At 40.8% G+C, this 19,020-nt stretch overlaps 1 protein-coding gene across 3 annotated transcripts in view; it reads left to right on the forward strand.

Moving 5' to 3' along the window:
• The window catches only part of birc6 (baculoviral IAP repeat containing 6), a 164,503-nt gene that overhangs the window by 65,419 nt on the left and 80,064 nt on the right, over window positions 1-19,020 (forward strand). For 2 of the 3 annotated variants that reach the window (XM_020599885.1, XM_020599886.1), the window contains exons 57-61: window positions 3,005-3,136; window positions 4,290-4,451; window positions 4,577-4,750; window positions 16,344-16,409; window positions 16,524-16,723. In XM_020599885.1, the coding sequence (XP_020455541.1) occupies window positions 3,005-3,136; window positions 4,290-4,451; window positions 4,577-4,750; window positions 16,344-16,409; window positions 16,524-16,723 (734 nt within the window). The remainder of the gene's footprint in view (window positions 1-3,004; window positions 3,137-4,289; window positions 4,452-4,576; window positions 4,751-16,343; window positions 16,410-16,523; window positions 16,724-19,020) is intronic. The other variant, XM_020599888.1, reaches the window with a different exon arrangement.

Below are 19,020 nucleotides of genomic sequence, written 5' to 3' on the forward strand. Positions count from 1 at the left end.
GGGTGAGATTATTGTCCTTGCACCATGACACCAGACCGGCCACCTCCCTCCTGTAGGCTGCTTCGTCCCAGCCAGTAATGCGACCTATCACTGCGGTGTCGTCCGCAAACTTTAGGACGATGTTGTCTTTGTGGGAGGCGACACAGTCGTGGGTGAACAGGGTGTAGAGGATGGGACTGAGGACACATCCCTGTGGGGTGCCAGTGTTTGTAACAATGCTGGCTGAAATCCTATTGCCAATCCTGACAGTCTGGGTCCTGCCAGTCAGAAAGTCCAGGAGCCAGTCACAGATGATACGGCCATGTTGTGACGAGTTGATGTGAGTGGCTTCATTCACGTTTCTAGCCTGGGGTTTTCCATTATGTTTTGGTTAGCCTTGCTGCTAACATAGCCTACTTTACCATAGCACCAATTTTACCACCAATGTGTCAGTACTGAGAGATAAGAAAACCAGTACAAACGAAAATGCATGACATGTTGTTATGGTGCATTAACTGTGGCCCAAATTTGACAGTGAATAGCATTGAATGCTCATGCTAAGAAGGTAAACAAAAGTGTTCTTTCTGTGTGCGTACATGTCCTAGTCGTCCTCTGCACGATTGGTCAACACAGCTCCTTTGCCGGATGATGTTACCGTCTGGTGCAGTGAAAGTTGAACCAGTTCTCTTTCACCACACAGGGTTGCATTGTTTTGCTGGAGCCCCCCATGTTGCTGTTGCCAACAGCAGTGAATACAATTCCCCATAGAAATGAGGGCCGTATTTTTTCAAACCTTTGAAAAAGCCTCAAGCCTCTTTCAGGCCAATGCTGTCGCTGAAATGTGGGAACAAGTCAGACGTACTATTCGGGAGAGCATAAAAGAGTAACAGAGCGACTGTCTCTTTTGTGTAGCACAGAATTGACAACCTTAATTTAACAAAGAAAAAATTTAAACACTGCCATAACTGCCAGTGGCACAATGTCTCAAAAAGCATATAAGGTCTGAGCATCTAAGCATAATGAAATAGTAGTTATTACTGTGACAGACACGGACACTGATTAATATGTAGGCAGCCACTGCCAACCAAGCGCCTCAGCTCAGTCTAGTGGTCCTACTATAAGTTTAAAATGTTCAGTCAGCCTCTGCCATGGATATATTAATGAAAATAACAGATGGCAGTAAGAGAAAGTTGTATTTTGTACAGTCTCTTGTACTGACAGGATGTGTTGTGGTTTTATCAGGCAGAGGATTGTTTTGCTGCTGTTATAAAGTAGGGGGAGGGGGAACTGGACGGTGCCTTGTCAGAGACAAAGGTGTTGAAGTTGGCTGAGGGCTTAAAGCCAGAGGTGCTTGTGGAGATGGGCAATGAGGGGGACGTGAGGGAGAGAAAACAAGAGGGGGTGAGGGGTCAGTTTGGTCCCAGCAGTGACCAGTTCCTTCATCTGGTCTGTAAATTCCAGAAAGGGAGAGGAGAGGGAGAGGGTGGCCAGCGAGGAGGGAGACCTGGATGTAAACTCGGGGTGTAGGGAGGTGGTTGTCATGTTGGTGGGGAGATTCTTTGTCTAGACCCCGATGCCCCTCAAGTTTTATATTGTACTCAGGTGGACCCTGAGATGGCTGTCTGTCATGGTTGCTGACATGCTGTGTTTTGGCTCCTCTTGTCTCATGTCCTCGGCAAGGGGAACAGATGGATGATGCAGGACGTGCAAAAGGTTGGAGATGCACAGATTCACTCCTGGCTTGTTAAGGCAAATTCCTTCTGCCCTACAAAGATATCTGTGGTCCCAGAAAAAGTTGAAATGATCAAAGTGCACTTTCTGTAGGTTACAGGCAGTTGAGAGCCAACTGTTCAGCGCCATCAGTCTGCTGAATCTTTCATCACTGCTGATTGGTGGTAGAAGGTAAACACTGCAGTTTTCAAGGAGATGAACGTGTTCAGTAGATCAGTAAAGTCTTTTTTTTAAATTGTTGTTTCACAATGTCATTGGCCCCAACGTGCACTATGGTGTCTTTTACAGATGGTGTTTAGCCAGAATATCTGGACTTCTTTCTCTCAGGTCTGAGACTGTATCACTATCAAGGTCTGAGGCCCAGTCATTCTGTTTTCAGAATTACTCTTGCTCCTTACCCTGCTTTGTGAGGATGAGAGGTTATCCAGGTCCTCTTGCAGCTGTCCACTGCTATATGCTGCTGTGCACAGGGGTTGATGAGGTGCTCTGTTTGGATGGTAGTGCAGGCCAGCCAGTAGCGCCAGAGATCTCTGGCCGCTGGGCTCCTGTTATCACTTGTCCTCCTGTTTCCCAGGGACACGATTTATAATTTTGGCTTTGCACCAAGAGAGTTCCAGAGAGGACTACTACATCCAGATTTATTACAAAGCAGACAACCCTCCTGTTTCTTCTTAGTAGCCTTGTTGGTGCCAATTAGCTGTGGCTGAGCTTCCTATGGTCCACTGTTTTGAGTCATAGTAATGTGGTGTCATTTCCACACAGTCCATTTACTTCCAAGTTAATTTCTCATCAATCAGTCTTAATTTCAAGCACTGTGATCTTCTGGAGAAGTTTGTGAAAGTCTTCTGAAGTGAAGGGGGGCATTCTGCTGATAACTAGCCTCAGCTAATCCCAGTCACTGTAGATCAGTAGAGCAGCACATCAAAAAGGAGCCTTTGCTGTTAGTAGGCACACTTGCCTTGTAAAAAGTGCTAAAAATATGGTTGTAGCCTTCTGTGTATATTAAAAAATAAGATCCCAGTGATATACAAGTGTCCAGTAGTCACCGTCCATAAATCTTTAGCAGGAAAACGGATATCTCCATGAAGAATGTAAGCAAAGCAGTAAGTGTCTGCACTGTAGGAAAGCAGGAAACAAAAGAGGTCTGAATGCTTTGGAAACCACTGTGCTGTCTGTACTTCTGTTATCACACAGCTTTTAATTGAAAATTTAAACTTTTTTTAAAGCATGCCAGTCCATATTTTTGGCACGCTATTACATCAGATTTTATTCTGTTTTCTGTTCGTCCACATAGACACACCCAGCATTACAGCCAAGCTGATCAATGAGCAGAAGGAGGACAAGGAGAAGAAGAACCACGAGGAGAAGGAGAAGATGAAAGCGGACAATGGCTTCCAGGACAACTACAGTGTTGTTGTGGCCTCAGGTAGGTGGTTCTGTTCCATACACACACTCCCCTTGTTCAGCCATCAGCCAATTTCCCAGCCTCTGCTGGTCATCATCTCTTGTCCCACCCCCTACAAGGCAATCCAATTAAAAATGGAATAGTGTAGAGTGAGATATGTTAAAATTAAGCAGTGCCATTTGGGTAGTCTTTGTAGCCTGAAGCCAGTAGAAGTGAGTGCAAGTGGTGGCTTTCAAAGCCAACATGTGTGGTAAAGGTATTTAATTAGCTATGATAAAATAAAATGTGATTAGAATAATTAATGCCAGATGCTGATTCAGACAGCCCATGTATAAAACAAAGCACCCACTTATTTGCTTAACAATAAGATTGTCTGTCTGTACAGAGGACAATGGAACAAGAAGCAACTCCACCAATTTTACAGAGTCCGTTTACAGGTGTCGAGTTAGTGCTACTATACTGTATATAGAAAAAGTCATCTGTGGCCCCAGAGAGACCTGTGTGAAGTCTGGTGTTGGTCGGCTGAGGCTGAAAACTACATGTTTGAAAAGTGAGGCTAGAAGCTGCAAGCAACATTAGTCATTATCTTTAATTTCCGACCCCACTTTTACTGGCTGATTTGCATTGTAGGTAATGTAGGCTCCACATTTGGACAAGGAAGAGGATTTGAATGGAATATAAAATATGATACCTTTTGGTTCTGCTGCATGGATTTTGATTCTCTCCTTTGTGGGTCTGACAGTGTTATAGGAGTGCAATGTCTTTTAAAACCCCTGTTGGAGATCAGCAGCCTAATACAGACTGTTTCTCTGGAGCAGAGTATCAGCTCACCACAGTACAGTAAACAGCAAATATATCCACAGTATATATCAGTGTGAAAGCTCCTCTACCATAATGTACATGCATATATTTATAAAAGCTCTATCTTTTCCTTTCATTCCTTTCCTATTTTTGATTGCACACATTTCCTACTTGAATGCATATGCTGTTTATTTTCACTTTTATTGCTCTACTTTTTAATTTTATTCTATTTTATTATATTATTAAAGATAATTCTGAGTCTAATTTTTAATATAAAAGTTACTATTTTGATCACAAACAAAGATTTTCTATTTCAGTAGATAAGAACAAGACTGAAAGTTTATTGGGTTTCCATGTGTTACTTTGTCATCAGGTTTAAAGTCCCAATCCAAACGGGCTCTTTCAACCCCTCCCAGACCTCCATCAAGGAGGGGTCGCGTAATGAGTGATAAATTGACTGCTTCATCTGGTGTGGACCCCTCAGCCAAAACCATTAGTGTGCCCGTCTTCCACCTTTACCACAAGCTGCTTCCAGGTACCGCATGCACACATGCAAGCTTAACATGCCAACTCGCATCACAAGTATTTGAGTGAGACACTCAAATAAAGTAGCCAGAGTTCAGGTATTAATGACACAAATGCTTGTGTTTGCCCTGCCAGGTCAACCCCTTCCACCTGAGATGACCCTGGCGCAGCTACTGACACTGCTGTATGACCGCAAACTGCCACAAGGCTACCAGTCCATCAACCTGACAGTCAAACTGGGCTCCAAAGTCATCTCTGATCCCGGCCTTTCCAAGACCGACTCCTTTAAGAGGCTACGCACTGAGAAAGGTACAGTAACATGCAGCTTTACACTACTTGTGGAAGAATTCTCTTAAAGAGCCCATGGCTGCTCCTTTTGCTCTTTTACAGCCATTTAATGTTTAATCCTGGGTACCTCTAGATTAGCTTGGCACCCGTCATAACTCCAAATGGTTTGTAATTATTTCTGAACAATAAAACCAGAGAGCCTCTTCCTAAAAATGAGAGGCTAGTTCATGATCACTCACAGCTCTCTCCTCAGCTTTCTGTGGTCCATGTTCAGTGTGGCACACACCATGATTCCAAACAGCACAGTGACTACTTTTCACCCTCATTTTTGTCCAGGCCAGTTTCATTAGTTTTTTAAAAATGCTTCTGTTGAACCACAATTCAAAAGCAATGACTGATTTTAATTTTCAGTACATTTTTGTTATTACTTTTGGCAGTTTCATGTTATTTCAGTGACCATTTTGAGCTTCTCTTTGTTTTCTAAAGTTACTTCTGCAGATTTCTCTGGAGATAGCTTTGAAGTTAGTTTTTCAGTTATTGCTAAGATCACGTCTTACTCTGCTCGTGTATCAAGATTTGATGAAGGTGCACCTCGGTCAGGGCTCAGCTTGCATTATGAGGACTATTTTTTTAGGCTGTTTTGAAAGAAGGGCTTTGAAGTCTAACAACTGGTGCAATGGTTTTGAGCACAAACTGTTCAGCCACAGTCACTTGCCACATACCTTTGCAGCCTTCAAGCAATTTAAGCTTTTTGAACCTTAGATGTTGATCTCATAGAACATTCATTAGATTTTAGATGTTACTGTATTGTTCCTGTATGTACACCAGAGATGCTGTGCTGAGTAATTGTTTATTTTGCCTTCATGAAGGATGTTTATAATTTAATGTCTAGCTATTTATTATAAATGCCTTATCCAGTGAGACATATAATGAAGTGAACACTGTAGCTAAATGATACATTGTTGCTAGGATTAAACTGCTGACCTGCCTCTAGCCTAGGATTTGATTAACTTAGCTCTCTGATTCTGCAAATTCATGGGTCAGTGCTAGGTCAGATGGTCAGATAAATTTTTTATTTGTTTTGAAGATCTCAACACTGGTGAATCTGCAGACCTGTTCAGATACCTTTTGTCCATTGGCCATGATCCATATGCCCATGATTCTAGTTTTAAAAATTGTATTTTCGTTGGCTTGGATGACTTTTATGATGGATGACTGTGTAATTTCAATTTTATAGATGCTGACAATTTAAGTATAAATTGTCTTTAACATTTTGGAGCTTATTAGACAACACTGTGGGTGGTACAGCAGTGCCTCACAGTGAGAACGTTTCGGGTTTAAGCTCGGGCCGACCCGGGGAGTTCTCCCTGTGCCTGAGTGGGTTCACTCTGGGTACTCCACCTTCCTCCCACAGTCCAAAGACATGCAGCTTAGGTTGACTGGTGACTCTGAATTTCCCCTAGGAGTGAGTGTGAGTGTGTGTGGTTGTCTGTCACTCATGTCAGCCCTGTGACAGACTGGCGACCTGTCTGGGGTGGACCCCGCCTCTCGCCTACTGTCGGCTGGGATTAGCTCCAGAACTCTTAAGATCCTTTTGAGGCTTTGCCATGTTTTTCTTTTCTATTGTATTTTACAAACTGGAATGTCATGGATATAAGTCTGTAGGCAGAGATACGGTGCTTCCAGAGTGCCCCAGAATGTCACTCCACCCCCTTTTTTCTCTAAGAAAAGAAAAAATATTTGAATTTCATAATGTTACATTATTGTGAATGCTTGATGAATGCACTGTGTAAGAGATTTTTTTTTACCTTTCCTATTATTGCATACTACACAAAGGAATTTTCAAAATATTTATTTCACATTATAATACGTAAACTGGGGGAATGAAATTTTAAAGACGTGGCTGTTTACCTGTCAGACGGATCAAACAATTTCAGTTCCATTTTTGTGTGACTTAAGGGCACATGTTTTTAGTTGTTCTAACAACCTGGACTCTTTGCCACTGTTTGTACCTTCAACAAGACTGAAAGGCTAGAAATCTAAAAAAAGAAAAAGCTCTATGAGGCTGTAATGAGGCAGTGTTATAACATAAAACGAAAGGGATTATCTTCTGGTGAGCATAACTGAGATTTGCAATGCTGTCATCTTCTTTCATTGGAAAGAAGCTTTCCAGATCAGTCTGTGAGGATATAACGGCATATTGCCATGGAGATGGTGTCATTTCATACTTTATTGAAACTGTGTGTATATTCGGAAAGGTGTACCGTACATACACACATGGAATTTACTGCAGGAAAATGGAATTAAACAATGATGGAGGGTTTGTTTTCCAGAGTGGGTAAAAGTGAGGGTTGGAGTGAGTATGGGGTACAGGGGGTAAAGGGTAGGAATGGGTAAGGGGGAGTGAGGAATGGGTAAGGTAGGAAGGCCAATGGTGTAATGGTGGGGTTGGGTAAGAGGTGGGGGTTTCAGGAGGAGTCCTGTTCCTCTCTTTCTTCCCCTCTTCTTCTTTGTTTTTTTCTCCATTTAATTCTTTCTCTTCACTGCTAATTGTCTCCTTTTCTATCTTTTCTCTTTTGTCCTTATGTTTTCGTGTAGTTTCTTCTCATTCTGCTCCTATTCTACCATGAGCTACTCCTGCTCCTTTTTAGTGTTGTTTTAGTATCAATTGCCATTTGTTTTTGAGGACGAGCTCCTGAAAAGAAACCCTTTATCAAAGAACCCTGTCTTTTTTTTTTTTTTTAATTACTAGTTCCTAGAAGCTGTCCTAATCTATGGACTTTTACTTAATGGCTAACCTGGCTCAAACTGATATTATGCTTAATTGAAACTGGAATGCGGTTAAAATGGGTGTGGTGTCATTCCCTGCTCCTCCTTCTGAACTCAGTGGTAAATGGAGCAAACCATAACATTTAATCGTGTGGGCAATTACAGCAGACTCAGTTTAATGTATATAAACTTACCACCATAGGAGAAGTGTTTACACGGCACTCAAAAGGAGGCACAACTTAACCATGCATGTGCACAAGCGTGCGTCACAAGTGCTCTTGTGCTTCAGTAAATAGCACTGCACCTCCCTCTATAGGTGCGATACCAAGCCTTGTTCATGGCTCCAAAACGATGTAGGTGCAACCAGGACATTCATATCAGTCTCATAAGTGATTAACCACAAATGTTTATTTAATTATGAATGAACTATATGGAAAATACAGCAAACATATTAGTGTTTTAGTTTTAGTTGTGATTACATAATCAGATTTATAACTAGAGGTGTAAATCACCACTCTCATCAATACGATCCTATATTGATTCTTTTAGCCAGCAATCTGATGTTTGTGGAAACTAAAAATTTGCCATGATGCAATTTCGATTCGATTCAGGGGCCTGCGATTGATACAAAGGGGGGGGATTCTACATTGCAGCTGGAGTTTTGTTTAAAACATAACATTCACACTGTTGTGTGTCCTTTTTAATCCAGAATACTTCTATACCCACAACTTGTTTCTGATGGGAAAGTTTACTTTATCTGTGTATTTTGTCATTCAGCCCGCTCAGGCAGCAGATAAAACTCCAATCTTTCAAATGTGTCCGTTCACACTGACTCAGGGACGTGTGAGACATGCATCACCACTGGAACTGTCGAAACGTGTTCTCGTAAATTGAAAAGAAAAGACTAAATATAAAGATATTTCACAGTGTGAAATTTATTATGCATTAACGTATCAAAATTAGCATGTGCACATGGTTCTTGACTGTTTAGGATAAACAGAAAAGACTAACTTCAACTTGGCGGTATACAACATTTATATGAAAAATGTTACTATCTGATTGGTCCAAAACTGTTGGGGAGCAATTGTGGTTTAAACTTAATTCTCCCAAGATTGGTCCTTCAGTCCGTCCATCCTCCAATCATCCTCTCTGCCCCAATGGTTGTGGACAGCACCCTAAAAAGGGAGGAATACCAACCCTGTCTTAATTCCTACATAGACACTTTTGTCTTCCTTTGTTTCCAAGAGACTGCCACATTTTAAACACTACCCCTCTGTTCAAATCAAGCTTCTCTGCCTGTGTGTGTCTGTGTTGCCCTGCCTTTGAAGTTGCTTCCTCTTCCTGGCTCAGATCCAATCTTTGTTCCAACTATTCTAAGAATTCCATTAAACTATAGCTCCCCCGTCCCATTAGCCAGGTGGTGGTAATAAAGTAACTGTGGACCCTCTTTGCTAAAGCTGTAAATCTAATAAATTTTAGTGTTTTAGTGAACTAGTCCCCTTGATTTTAAACAGTGCTCCAGTTGGCTAACACAGTAAATACTGACCAGTGATTCAATGAACACATAGGGTGATATGTAGATATGTAACTACATAAACATAAACACAACTGTGAGATTAAAATATATAAACTTATGTATGCTATAAAAATAAAAACCCTAACTAATTATATTCATTTCTATCTAAAAATGAAAATCACCCTAACAGAACTCCCTGTTTTTTGACCAGCCACTGTCTTGCTGACAGACAAGCCGCTGTTCTGATGACAGTGACACTTAATGGAAGTCCGAGTCGGTGTGGACTGAATGGATCCAATGCTTCGGTAGTTTATACATTGCTCACATCTCACTTTTAGTGTGAATTCCCAGTCTCAGAATGCTACAGTAGCTGCATCGCCTAGTGCTCGTCATTCAGTTTAAAAAGAACAGCACTTCACCAGTAATATGTACATACAGTATGTGGTGGTCTGACGTTTCGTGTGCTGTAATTTTGACAGTTTGTTTTGCATTGATGTCCTCAGATTGCAATGTGTTTAACCCTTAGATGCACACGTGGGGTCAAAAATGACCCCACGGGTTGTTATTCTTCAAAATCTTTAAAACGAAAAGTTGTAATATATTTATATTCCAGGTATTCCTCATAAAACATGTTTGTGACATGAGGCCATTTGCATTTTTATTTATTTTTTCATTAATTTTAAGAAATTGCAGTTTTTGTATCACTACCCCACTCTTCCACAAGTGGGGTCAAAAATGACCCCAAGCAGTTCCTATGGAATCTTCTATGAACCTTTAATTCTTAGCAACTCTGACTGTCCCACTTACACATCTGATGTCATCTCTCACATCTGATGCAACTTTGACTGTCAATACTGTCCCACTTACACATCTGATGTCAGCAGTCTCACCACCCAGGAGGTCATTTTTACACAGCAACATACTGTATGTCAATTCTCACTGAAGCAATGGGAAGGTGTGGAGTGACAAAAACTGCTGCGATCCGGCCACAGGAAAGAAGCACACAGGGCCAGCAGAAGAGAAAGAGGTGCCAGTTGTGTCCAAGAAACAAAGATCGCAAAGCCACTGATTGCTGTTGGAAATGCAGTACTCCTGTGTGCAATGGTCACACCCAGAAGCAAGTAGTTTGTGACAGCTGCACACAGTGAAAGGAGATAAGATGTTTGTGTGTGTACATATGCGTGGACAGTGTTATGGTCTCCAGACCTGTTGAATGTTCTCTGTTCGTCCTCCAGATATAGGGACACATAAACATGTTTTGACACCTGATTGATTGATTAAGTGCTAAAATGTGAATGAAAAGTAAAAAATGTACATGTCAAAAATGAAATTACTCTTTTGTTTGAACAAAATATATCATCTTAACCAAAATGAGAGAAATGTCTTTAGTTTATTGCAAAAACGCATTGATTTTAATTGGGGTCATTTTTGACCCCACTCGTGGAAGAGTGTAGGTATTGGTAGGTTGTGCATCCAAGGGTTAATCAGTGTATCGATCTATATCGATGGATCGTTAGTATTGGAAAAAAAATGACTCTGGAAACTAGTCTGCAACTGCAGGTTCCTCTCCTCCCCAATCATAACCAGTTCATGTAACTCTCTGTACTGTCTTGTGTCCAGCTGCCACCATTACACAAGGTAAAGAGACAGCATCTGGAAGAGATCTTAAATTATTCACTAGTCCTAGATGAGCCATCACCTCCAGTCAATCAGAATAGGTGCTCATGAATAATGTACATTTCATGGTAATAACTGCCTGCTAGAGGACTGCGAGGAATCTGGGCTGTTTATAAAGATGGACTTGGAGAAATCTAAACAACCTTGGGTGAATAATATTTATAAAAATGGGTCAAAGGGGGTCATAATACCATCTCTAAGTTTTCATCTCTGCTTCTGAAAGCTTCTTCTGTGCCGTCTCTCTCTCTGTCTTTTTGTGTTTAGTAAAAGACAATCCAGTCAAAGCACAGAGCAGCTAGCAAACCTAGATTATATTTGGGGCTACAGAGAGGGTAGACATTTGTTCACTCCACCCATAGTGCTTTGACTCTTTAAAGGAGTTGACTTTAGGGCTCACATATAAAACATTAGGATTTACTGGCTACAGGAAGCAGCCTGGCCAATCCCCCTGTCGTTCTTCAACCTTGACATTCCCAAAATAAGGGGGAAGTGATCTGGCATTTCACTTTCAATGGACTCTAATAAACTGCCACATTCTTATAAAAGTTCACTGCCCAGACATTAACCACTTCATGAGGTCAGTCATTATCTTTATATAACTATGTCCTTCCTTTCTGTGGCTGCTGAATATAGATAGTCTCATTACATGAGCTGTAGTGATTAGACACCCAGCAGCAAAGAAGGTCTAACAAATAATATGGATTAGTGGCCCTATGGAGTCTCTCTTTGATCTAGACTTTGTATCAGAGGTTTCATTTTATAACTGATTTCACTGATTGCTGAATATATTTTGTGAAGCCATTCTAGTTGGGTTGTATCAAAAAGAAGTGACCATGACTGCTGTCAGCCTTAAAGTACTCACATCATGTCAAGTCAAATTAAGGTGCTTTATTGTCTTAACCGTTCACCTCTCTGGTGTATGCTACATTTGCTTTGCCCGATCAGGTTTTTTGGCCCTGATCTTGATCAGAGTGCCTGATTAATTGGGTATATGGCAATACAAAGTCCAGTCTTATACTTAAATTGACCTAAATATGAATTTAATATATAATATAATTTACCTAAATAGTATCCACACATGGTTAGTGAAAAAGTATGCCAAATTCCACTCTCGTACCTGGGAGTTCGGACTTGGTAAGTCTGAACTTCACACTGCCACAGTGAAGAAAGCCTAGCAGCGGCTATACTTCATCAGGCAGCTCAAGAAAGCTGAACCTTTGCCCTCTCACCCAGGCTTATAGAGGACTGGTAGAGAGCGTCCTCACTACTGGTATCACAGTCTGGTATGGTAACACCACACAGGCAGAGAGGAAGGCTCTTCAAAGGGTCATAAAGACTGCAGAGAGGATCACTGAGACTGAACTGCCTGCTATGGACACACTATACACACAGCACTGTCGCAAAAGGGCAGAGAACATAATCAGAGACCCACTCCACCCAGCTCATACTCTGCTCAGACAAAAACTGCTCCCACAACCTCAGGCACAGCAGAGCAAACAGTATCATCACACACAGAACAAGATTTTACAACAGCTTTTTCCCTTCCGCAGTAAAACTGATGGTAAATACAAAATGTGATAAACCTGTGCAATAACCCCTCATTACCCTACTAAGTAGAATACCATGTACAATACCACTATGTGCAATATTTTATCACTTTATTTACTATTTTATTCCTATGTAAATTTATTTTTAGACTAGGTGTTCTTCTTTTTCTGGCTTTTAACTCTTCACAAGAATTCCTATATGCCTAGACTCTCTGTTTATGCATAAATGGCAAATAAAACTCTTGAATCAAGGATAGGAGGACACAGTAAGCTCAATGTGCACACTTTAAACTGGAACAGTACTTGGGCAGTAACTGATTGTTTCACAAGTACAGAGTAGAACGCATATTGATAGAGAGAGGGATATATTTGCACTCACACATGTCACCTATGGGACGTGTGTGTGTGAGCAGCTCTGTAGAGCATGGATGGAAGAAAGAAGAGAAGCACATAGACCCCCAGATTAAAAACCACGGCAGCACAGTAAAAGTAAAATCGACAGCACATAGAGAGCACAGACCTCCACCACAGCATCTCAAAGCCAAGCTAAAAGCCTCATAATATGATTCCTTGAAAATGAAAACCTACCCCAAGCATATAGAATTACACAGGGCCTCATTCACCAAGTGTTTTTTAAAATTAGTTTTTAAGAAAGGTCCTAAGAAAAGTCTACATCTGATTCATGATCGTGCTCTTAAACTGCAGAATTGTTCGCACCTGTTTTCTTACACTGATGAATCCCACATGTTTGTAAGTTGAAAGCATGTGCCAGTCATTCCTAATTAGCATACATTAATGCCCCACCAATGCCTATAAAAGGGCATGAGACAACAGGGCTGTGTCCACACAGGAATCTCACTGGGAAACAGAGAAGCTGAGAAAGCCAGGAACGCTACAATGCAAATCTAAAGACGATGGATAGTGATGGCCGATGAGGCCTTGTTGAAGCTTCGACACAGTATTCACACAAATGGTTAATTACTCGAGGCTTCAATGACACAGTGCTCGAGTAGGACATCTAGTGGTCAAGAAATTGAAGTGCAGTCAAGACGCGTCGTTTATTGGTTCATGGATTGTTCGGGATTTGATTCGCTATGCACATTCCTGTTCGACTACACTACATGGTTGTATTTCAATAAAATAAACATGGACACATGTTGAGGCACGTCTGATTGTAACCCTATATACTCCTCACTTATATTTTGTGTTATGAAAACACTTAAATGGTGCTGCTACATTCATGAGATGTGCTCTACAAATTCAGACAGATGCCATTTTCACATGGGACTGGTGCAAATACAGATTATAGTAGGGACTTCGGCAAAGTTTGTTTTGGGGTTCATTGGTAAAGAGGTTCATGGGTATGTGGGTAAGGAGGGTGTGCTTGAAGAACAGGGCAGTGGGTGTGCTTGTGTAATTGTTAATGAGTTTTTATTGAGAAATAACAGTATATCCACAGTTTTCAGACACAAGCAGCTTCTCCTTTTACAGACTATTTCCCCAGCCTTGGAAAAAACCCGTTCACATGGCACAGATGAGGCTGGGGTACAGAGGAAATGCTTGGATAATTCATAGAGGTTTGGGTAACTATATATGTAATATATCTATATCTATATATATATTTTAACTATATAGGTAATATATCTATATCTATATCTAACGTCATTTAGGACTATCTATGTAACTATATCTAGTGTTATCTAACTATGTAACTATTATCCATTTCTCTCTAACTTACTATCTATCTATCTATTGACCTATCTCTATATCTACAGTGATTCTCCACTAAATACACAATCTGCTACAACACTTCTAACTCTCAAAGCAACTAACGGCAACAACAGCAACAAACCAACCTGCTCTGCAAAGACAGATTCAAATGAATGCCACTAAATAGGGATATCCTATCTCTGAACACACTGGATCCAAAGTGAGTCACATGACAAACCAAACGTTTGATTGTATCCAGGAATTTCCTTGCTTTAAGCACTGACAGAGTGAGTCTAAGGAACTGTATATCACTTGGTGACATTGCATACTCATTTCCGGCCATTTAAGGTTTAATCTTGGGTACCTCTAGATTAGTGTTGTACCCGGTTCTTCTACCATGCTAACTCTGAGAGACGAGGCAGTCCAAGTAACTACAAAACGGTGCTGATTTATTCCATGAACACAGGTAAAAATTAACATTACACGCTCAGGTATCTTGCATCTCCAACATGCACGCAGGCAGCTGAAGGATGAAAGACCCCGAACCCAACAGGCCATTATATTGCTCTGGGCTAGCCCCATTCTACACAGGAACGTCAAACCGTGACGTCTCCCGGTGCCAGCTTTGCAGCTGACCAGAGCAGTAGTCAAAACATGAAGAAAATCAATGTGTGATTGTCCATTGATTGTGTGGTGCGTATCTAAGACATTCTGACAGGACATCCAGTGACATGTCATGACATTAAGCATAAGAAGATATTATGATTACAATTATGATTAAACACGTCATACAGTAATCAACTTTCTATCTAGTTATCCTTGAACATGAACAACCTGGAGTACCCCATGGGAATGACTAAGCATTTAACAGCCTGAGCTAGACATCCTGACTACACTAAACATTCCTAATACAACAAGTACCTAACCAATGTCTATCTGACTAAAAATACCTAACATTAGCTTGACACCCCTCATAACTCTTAAATGGTCTAATTATTTCAGAACAATAAAACCAGAGACCCTCTTCCTAAAAATGAGAGGCTAGTTTATGTTTACGAACTCCTGCTGCATGTGTTGCTTCACGTGAACAGCACAATGAACCGCAACAGCATTAATTAATTTGAATTTCTCCTCCATAGATAGGTAAACAATGATATATGTACCAATGAAAAGAGATTTGTAACACTCTAAACAAAGGAGGTAGTTGAGAAGAGGCCTATTTTGACTGGCATAATGCAGACATAGTAACTTCTCCAACCTTACAACAATTCTCTCTAATGTTAAACTTACCATTAAGTCCCACCGAGTAGTGGAAACATCACTCCCTTTCAAGTAGCTCCAAGGTCGGTAAATCCAACCAGTGGTTGCTGTGTCTTCCCCCACATGACCACATACACTCCCAAAGTAGTGAAATTAATTCCAACAGGTAGTGTAGTGCCAGCAATAACATCATGGTTCGTTAACCAGCAACACATCACATGCTGCAGACACACTGGCCTCAAGCAGTCAAAACAAGCAGGTACTGTGCTCCGGGGGAATCCAGCGATGATGAGCTGATTATTCAACACCATGGGGGCTTCACAGTCCGGCTGCTTGTAGGTTAGACCCAGTCAGGTAAAACAGCGAGTCCCTGTACAGGAACATTCCTGGACATGGAGTAACCTCAGGCCCTACTGTATATTTTTCTCCACATCCTCTGGTCACAAATTATGTCCTTTCATGGATATCATTAAACTATTACATAAGACTTTGTTTTGTAGGAAAAAAGTTTTTCTAGTGACAGTTTGTGAGTCTTGTATGAACTGAGTTGCTTCTGCATAGAAGTACTAGAACAAATGTACACCTCATTTTTTGAGCTTTAGGTCAAGTTTAAGATGATAATTCACTGTTGTAACATTGTAGATAAGTCAAAAAAAAGGCAAAGCACCATGGGCCCTTTAAGTGTTGTGAAAAGGAACAGCAACATCACACCGTGGGAAACGCTTCACTGTCCCAACTTTGTCTGGAATGTGTTGCAGCATCAGAATTGAAGTGATTGTTTATTTTGAACAAAGAATTAAGTTGATGAGGCATCACATAAAATAATGTGCTGCTGTGTTTTGAATGTCATACAGCACACAGATGCTTTACACATCACTATTTTCAGTTTTTATTTTGATTTTACATACTGTCCCAACTCTGGATTTGGGGTTGTACATCACAGGCCTAGTTGAGACATATACTGATTATACAACAAAGCTGTATTTGTAAAAAAAAAACAAACAAAAAAAAAAAACGTTATGATCATAAAGAGACACTGGTTCAACTACATTTTGACATTATCAAAATAAGTTTTAAACACTTCATGTATGTAGAGTCTTTGTTCTCACCACTGTTCAATCCCACCACATGATAGGCTGCATACATGGCAGACTGCTACACCGACCCAACAGTGAAAGAAGCATGCTGAAGGACCAGTTTAGTAAGGACATTCTTTTCATGGTAGACCAGGATACAAACAAATATAGTGCTCAGTGCTCCAGATGCCAGACAGTGCATGAACATACAACAGGTCATCTGTTTGCTCTCCTTGCAGTTGATCACTGTGACATGCTGAACAGCTGTTCTGAGGATGAACTGATGACAGCCAGCGAAGAATGTCTGGACGCTACCACTGACGAGTCCCTGCTGGACACCAACCCTATCCAATCACCACTCCAGGTGTTTGCAGGCATGGGTGGCCTGGCCCTCATTGCTGAGAGACTGCCCATGCTCTACCCTGATGTCATTCAGCAGGTGAGGCTCACAGGATGACACCAACACATGCGTATGCTTGCACCATTAAAGTACAAGACTCAAGTAGGTTTAAATTTCAATCAATAATGTACATTCTAACAAGTCTTGATTTTGAGAATCTAATGACTACAAGATTTGTCTTTTGTGCTATGAAATGTATAGACCTGTAGAAGTTTGTTTTGACTGAAATATATTACTTTGTTTAATTCATACACTGCCAGTTAAATGCTTGGACACACTTTCCCTTTCAGTTCAAATGGAAAGTATGTCCAAACTCTTGACTGGTGGTGGATGTTGTAATACATATTCAACCAGAACCAACAGGAATCAGTTCTGAAACTGGGGGCATTTGAACCTGTCTGAACCTGGCCTTTGAACACAAAACCATTAGATTTGGTTAATATCCTTCTGTGACATGGTTCTTTTTAAGGAAAAACTAATAAGATGGCGTAGTCGCAAATGCAGTCCAAGCCAATAATTTATTGTGCTCATCCCCAAAGTGAAAAATAGAAAAATTCAGACATTTACAAACATTCTCAAAAAAACACACACTGGTAACACTGCAGTTATCAGCAGAACAGGTACAGCCTTCTATGCAGCTCAGAAAAAAAAACAACTCTCCACACTAGAGTTGGAACTTGGGGGGTCGCCTTTAATACTCTAGGCTCCGCCCCATACCAATCGAGTCACAGTAACGTCTACTCACATGGCACACACATAACCATATTTAATGACCTTAAAATTGGTTGCAATGTTTGAACCTACAACTTGACAGACAAATGACAACAAAACACTCATCCCAGCAACTAAACGACATGAAACACAGTAAGTACTAACACAACTTAACTATGTTGTGGATCCGTTTCTCTATGCTCATATAAAAGTGATGGCTCTCCTTTTGATTCGTGTATGTGCGAAAGTACTGCATGTCTGAGTAGCCTACATACTTCGTCAGCCACTCGTGACGGAGCTACTCCGTCAGTCCGTCACACAGGGAAAATACTTCTCATCAGCAATTCAGATTACAGAAAACATTTTATATTGATAATGAGTTCAATATTGATAATCAAGCATTTCTTGATATAGTGTGGGCTTTGTTTTTAATGTTATTGTTTGGCTCTCCTGGTATATTTTTGTAACACTTTGCATTTTTTTTTTTTTAATAAGCATGTCACAGAAGTGGGAGTGAAGGACACGTGTTATACACTTCTGTTTTCATAGAGTTGTTTTGGAGTGGCATGACATTTGTGTAATTTGACAAAATAATTCCACTCAGTATTTCCACTCTTTTTCTGGAATTTGCTCAGTTTTCAGTTGAGCTCAGGCTTCTCAAATGTAAATGTTTTCTGGTTTCCACAGTCACCAGCGAGAGTAAACTGAATATATGCAGTTCAGTGTTTGCCAAATGAAAAAAAGAATAAATCAAATATGAAATTTAACAAATTTGATATTTTATAGACAGAGTGGAAAAAATTGATATCAGTTACAGGTAGTTATTTTTCCTGTAGTATTAATATTATTGTTCTAGTCAGGAATGGCTGCCATACTTTGTGGATTTTATTAACTAAGTCTTAGGTGGTTCCAGCTTCAGATGAATCATCACCTCATCAGAATCTCAGAATCAGAATCAGCTTTATTGGCCAGGTGTGTTGGACACACGAGGAATTTGACTCTGGTACATCGGCTCTCAATGTTCAGACAGTAAACCAGCATAAGGCTGTGCAATATAACAAAAATAAGCAGTATTTACAAGCAACAAACAGTGCAGAATAAGCAGTATGAACAGACGGTAAACAATGCAGACAACGGACTGTTCTTTGAAATGAGATAATTAGGGATAAAAATAGAGTACTTAAAACAGTGTACTAGAGACCTGTACGAGTCTGTATAATCTGTACAATGTATATTTACAGGTATTACACTGAGGTTTATTGTCCAATCATATGGTCATTGGTTAAGTGTTCATCAGAGCGACAGCCTGGGGGAAGAAACTGTCCCTGTGCCTGGTTGTCTTGGTGCACAGTGACCTGTAGCGCCATCCAGAGGGGAGGAGTTCAAACAGATTGTATCCGGGGTGTGAGGGGTCTGCAGTGATCCTCTCCACCCTCCTTTTGACCCGTGCAGTGTACAGGTCCTCCATGGAGGGCAGGCTCACACCAATGATCTTTTTTGCAGTCCTGACTGTCCACTGAAGTCTGTACTTGTCCCGTTTGGTTGCTGAGCCAAACCAGATAGTGATGGAGGGGCAGAGAACAGACTCGATGATTCCTCTGTAGAACTGTATCAGCAGCTCCTGG

This window comes from Monopterus albus, unplaced genomic scaffold (genome assembly GCF_001952655.1).
Source record: "Monopterus albus unplaced genomic scaffold, M_albus_1.0 scaffold43.1, whole genome shotgun sequence".
In the NCBI taxonomy this organism is placed as follows: domain Eukaryota; kingdom Metazoa; phylum Chordata; class Actinopteri; order Synbranchiformes; family Synbranchidae; genus Monopterus; species Monopterus albus.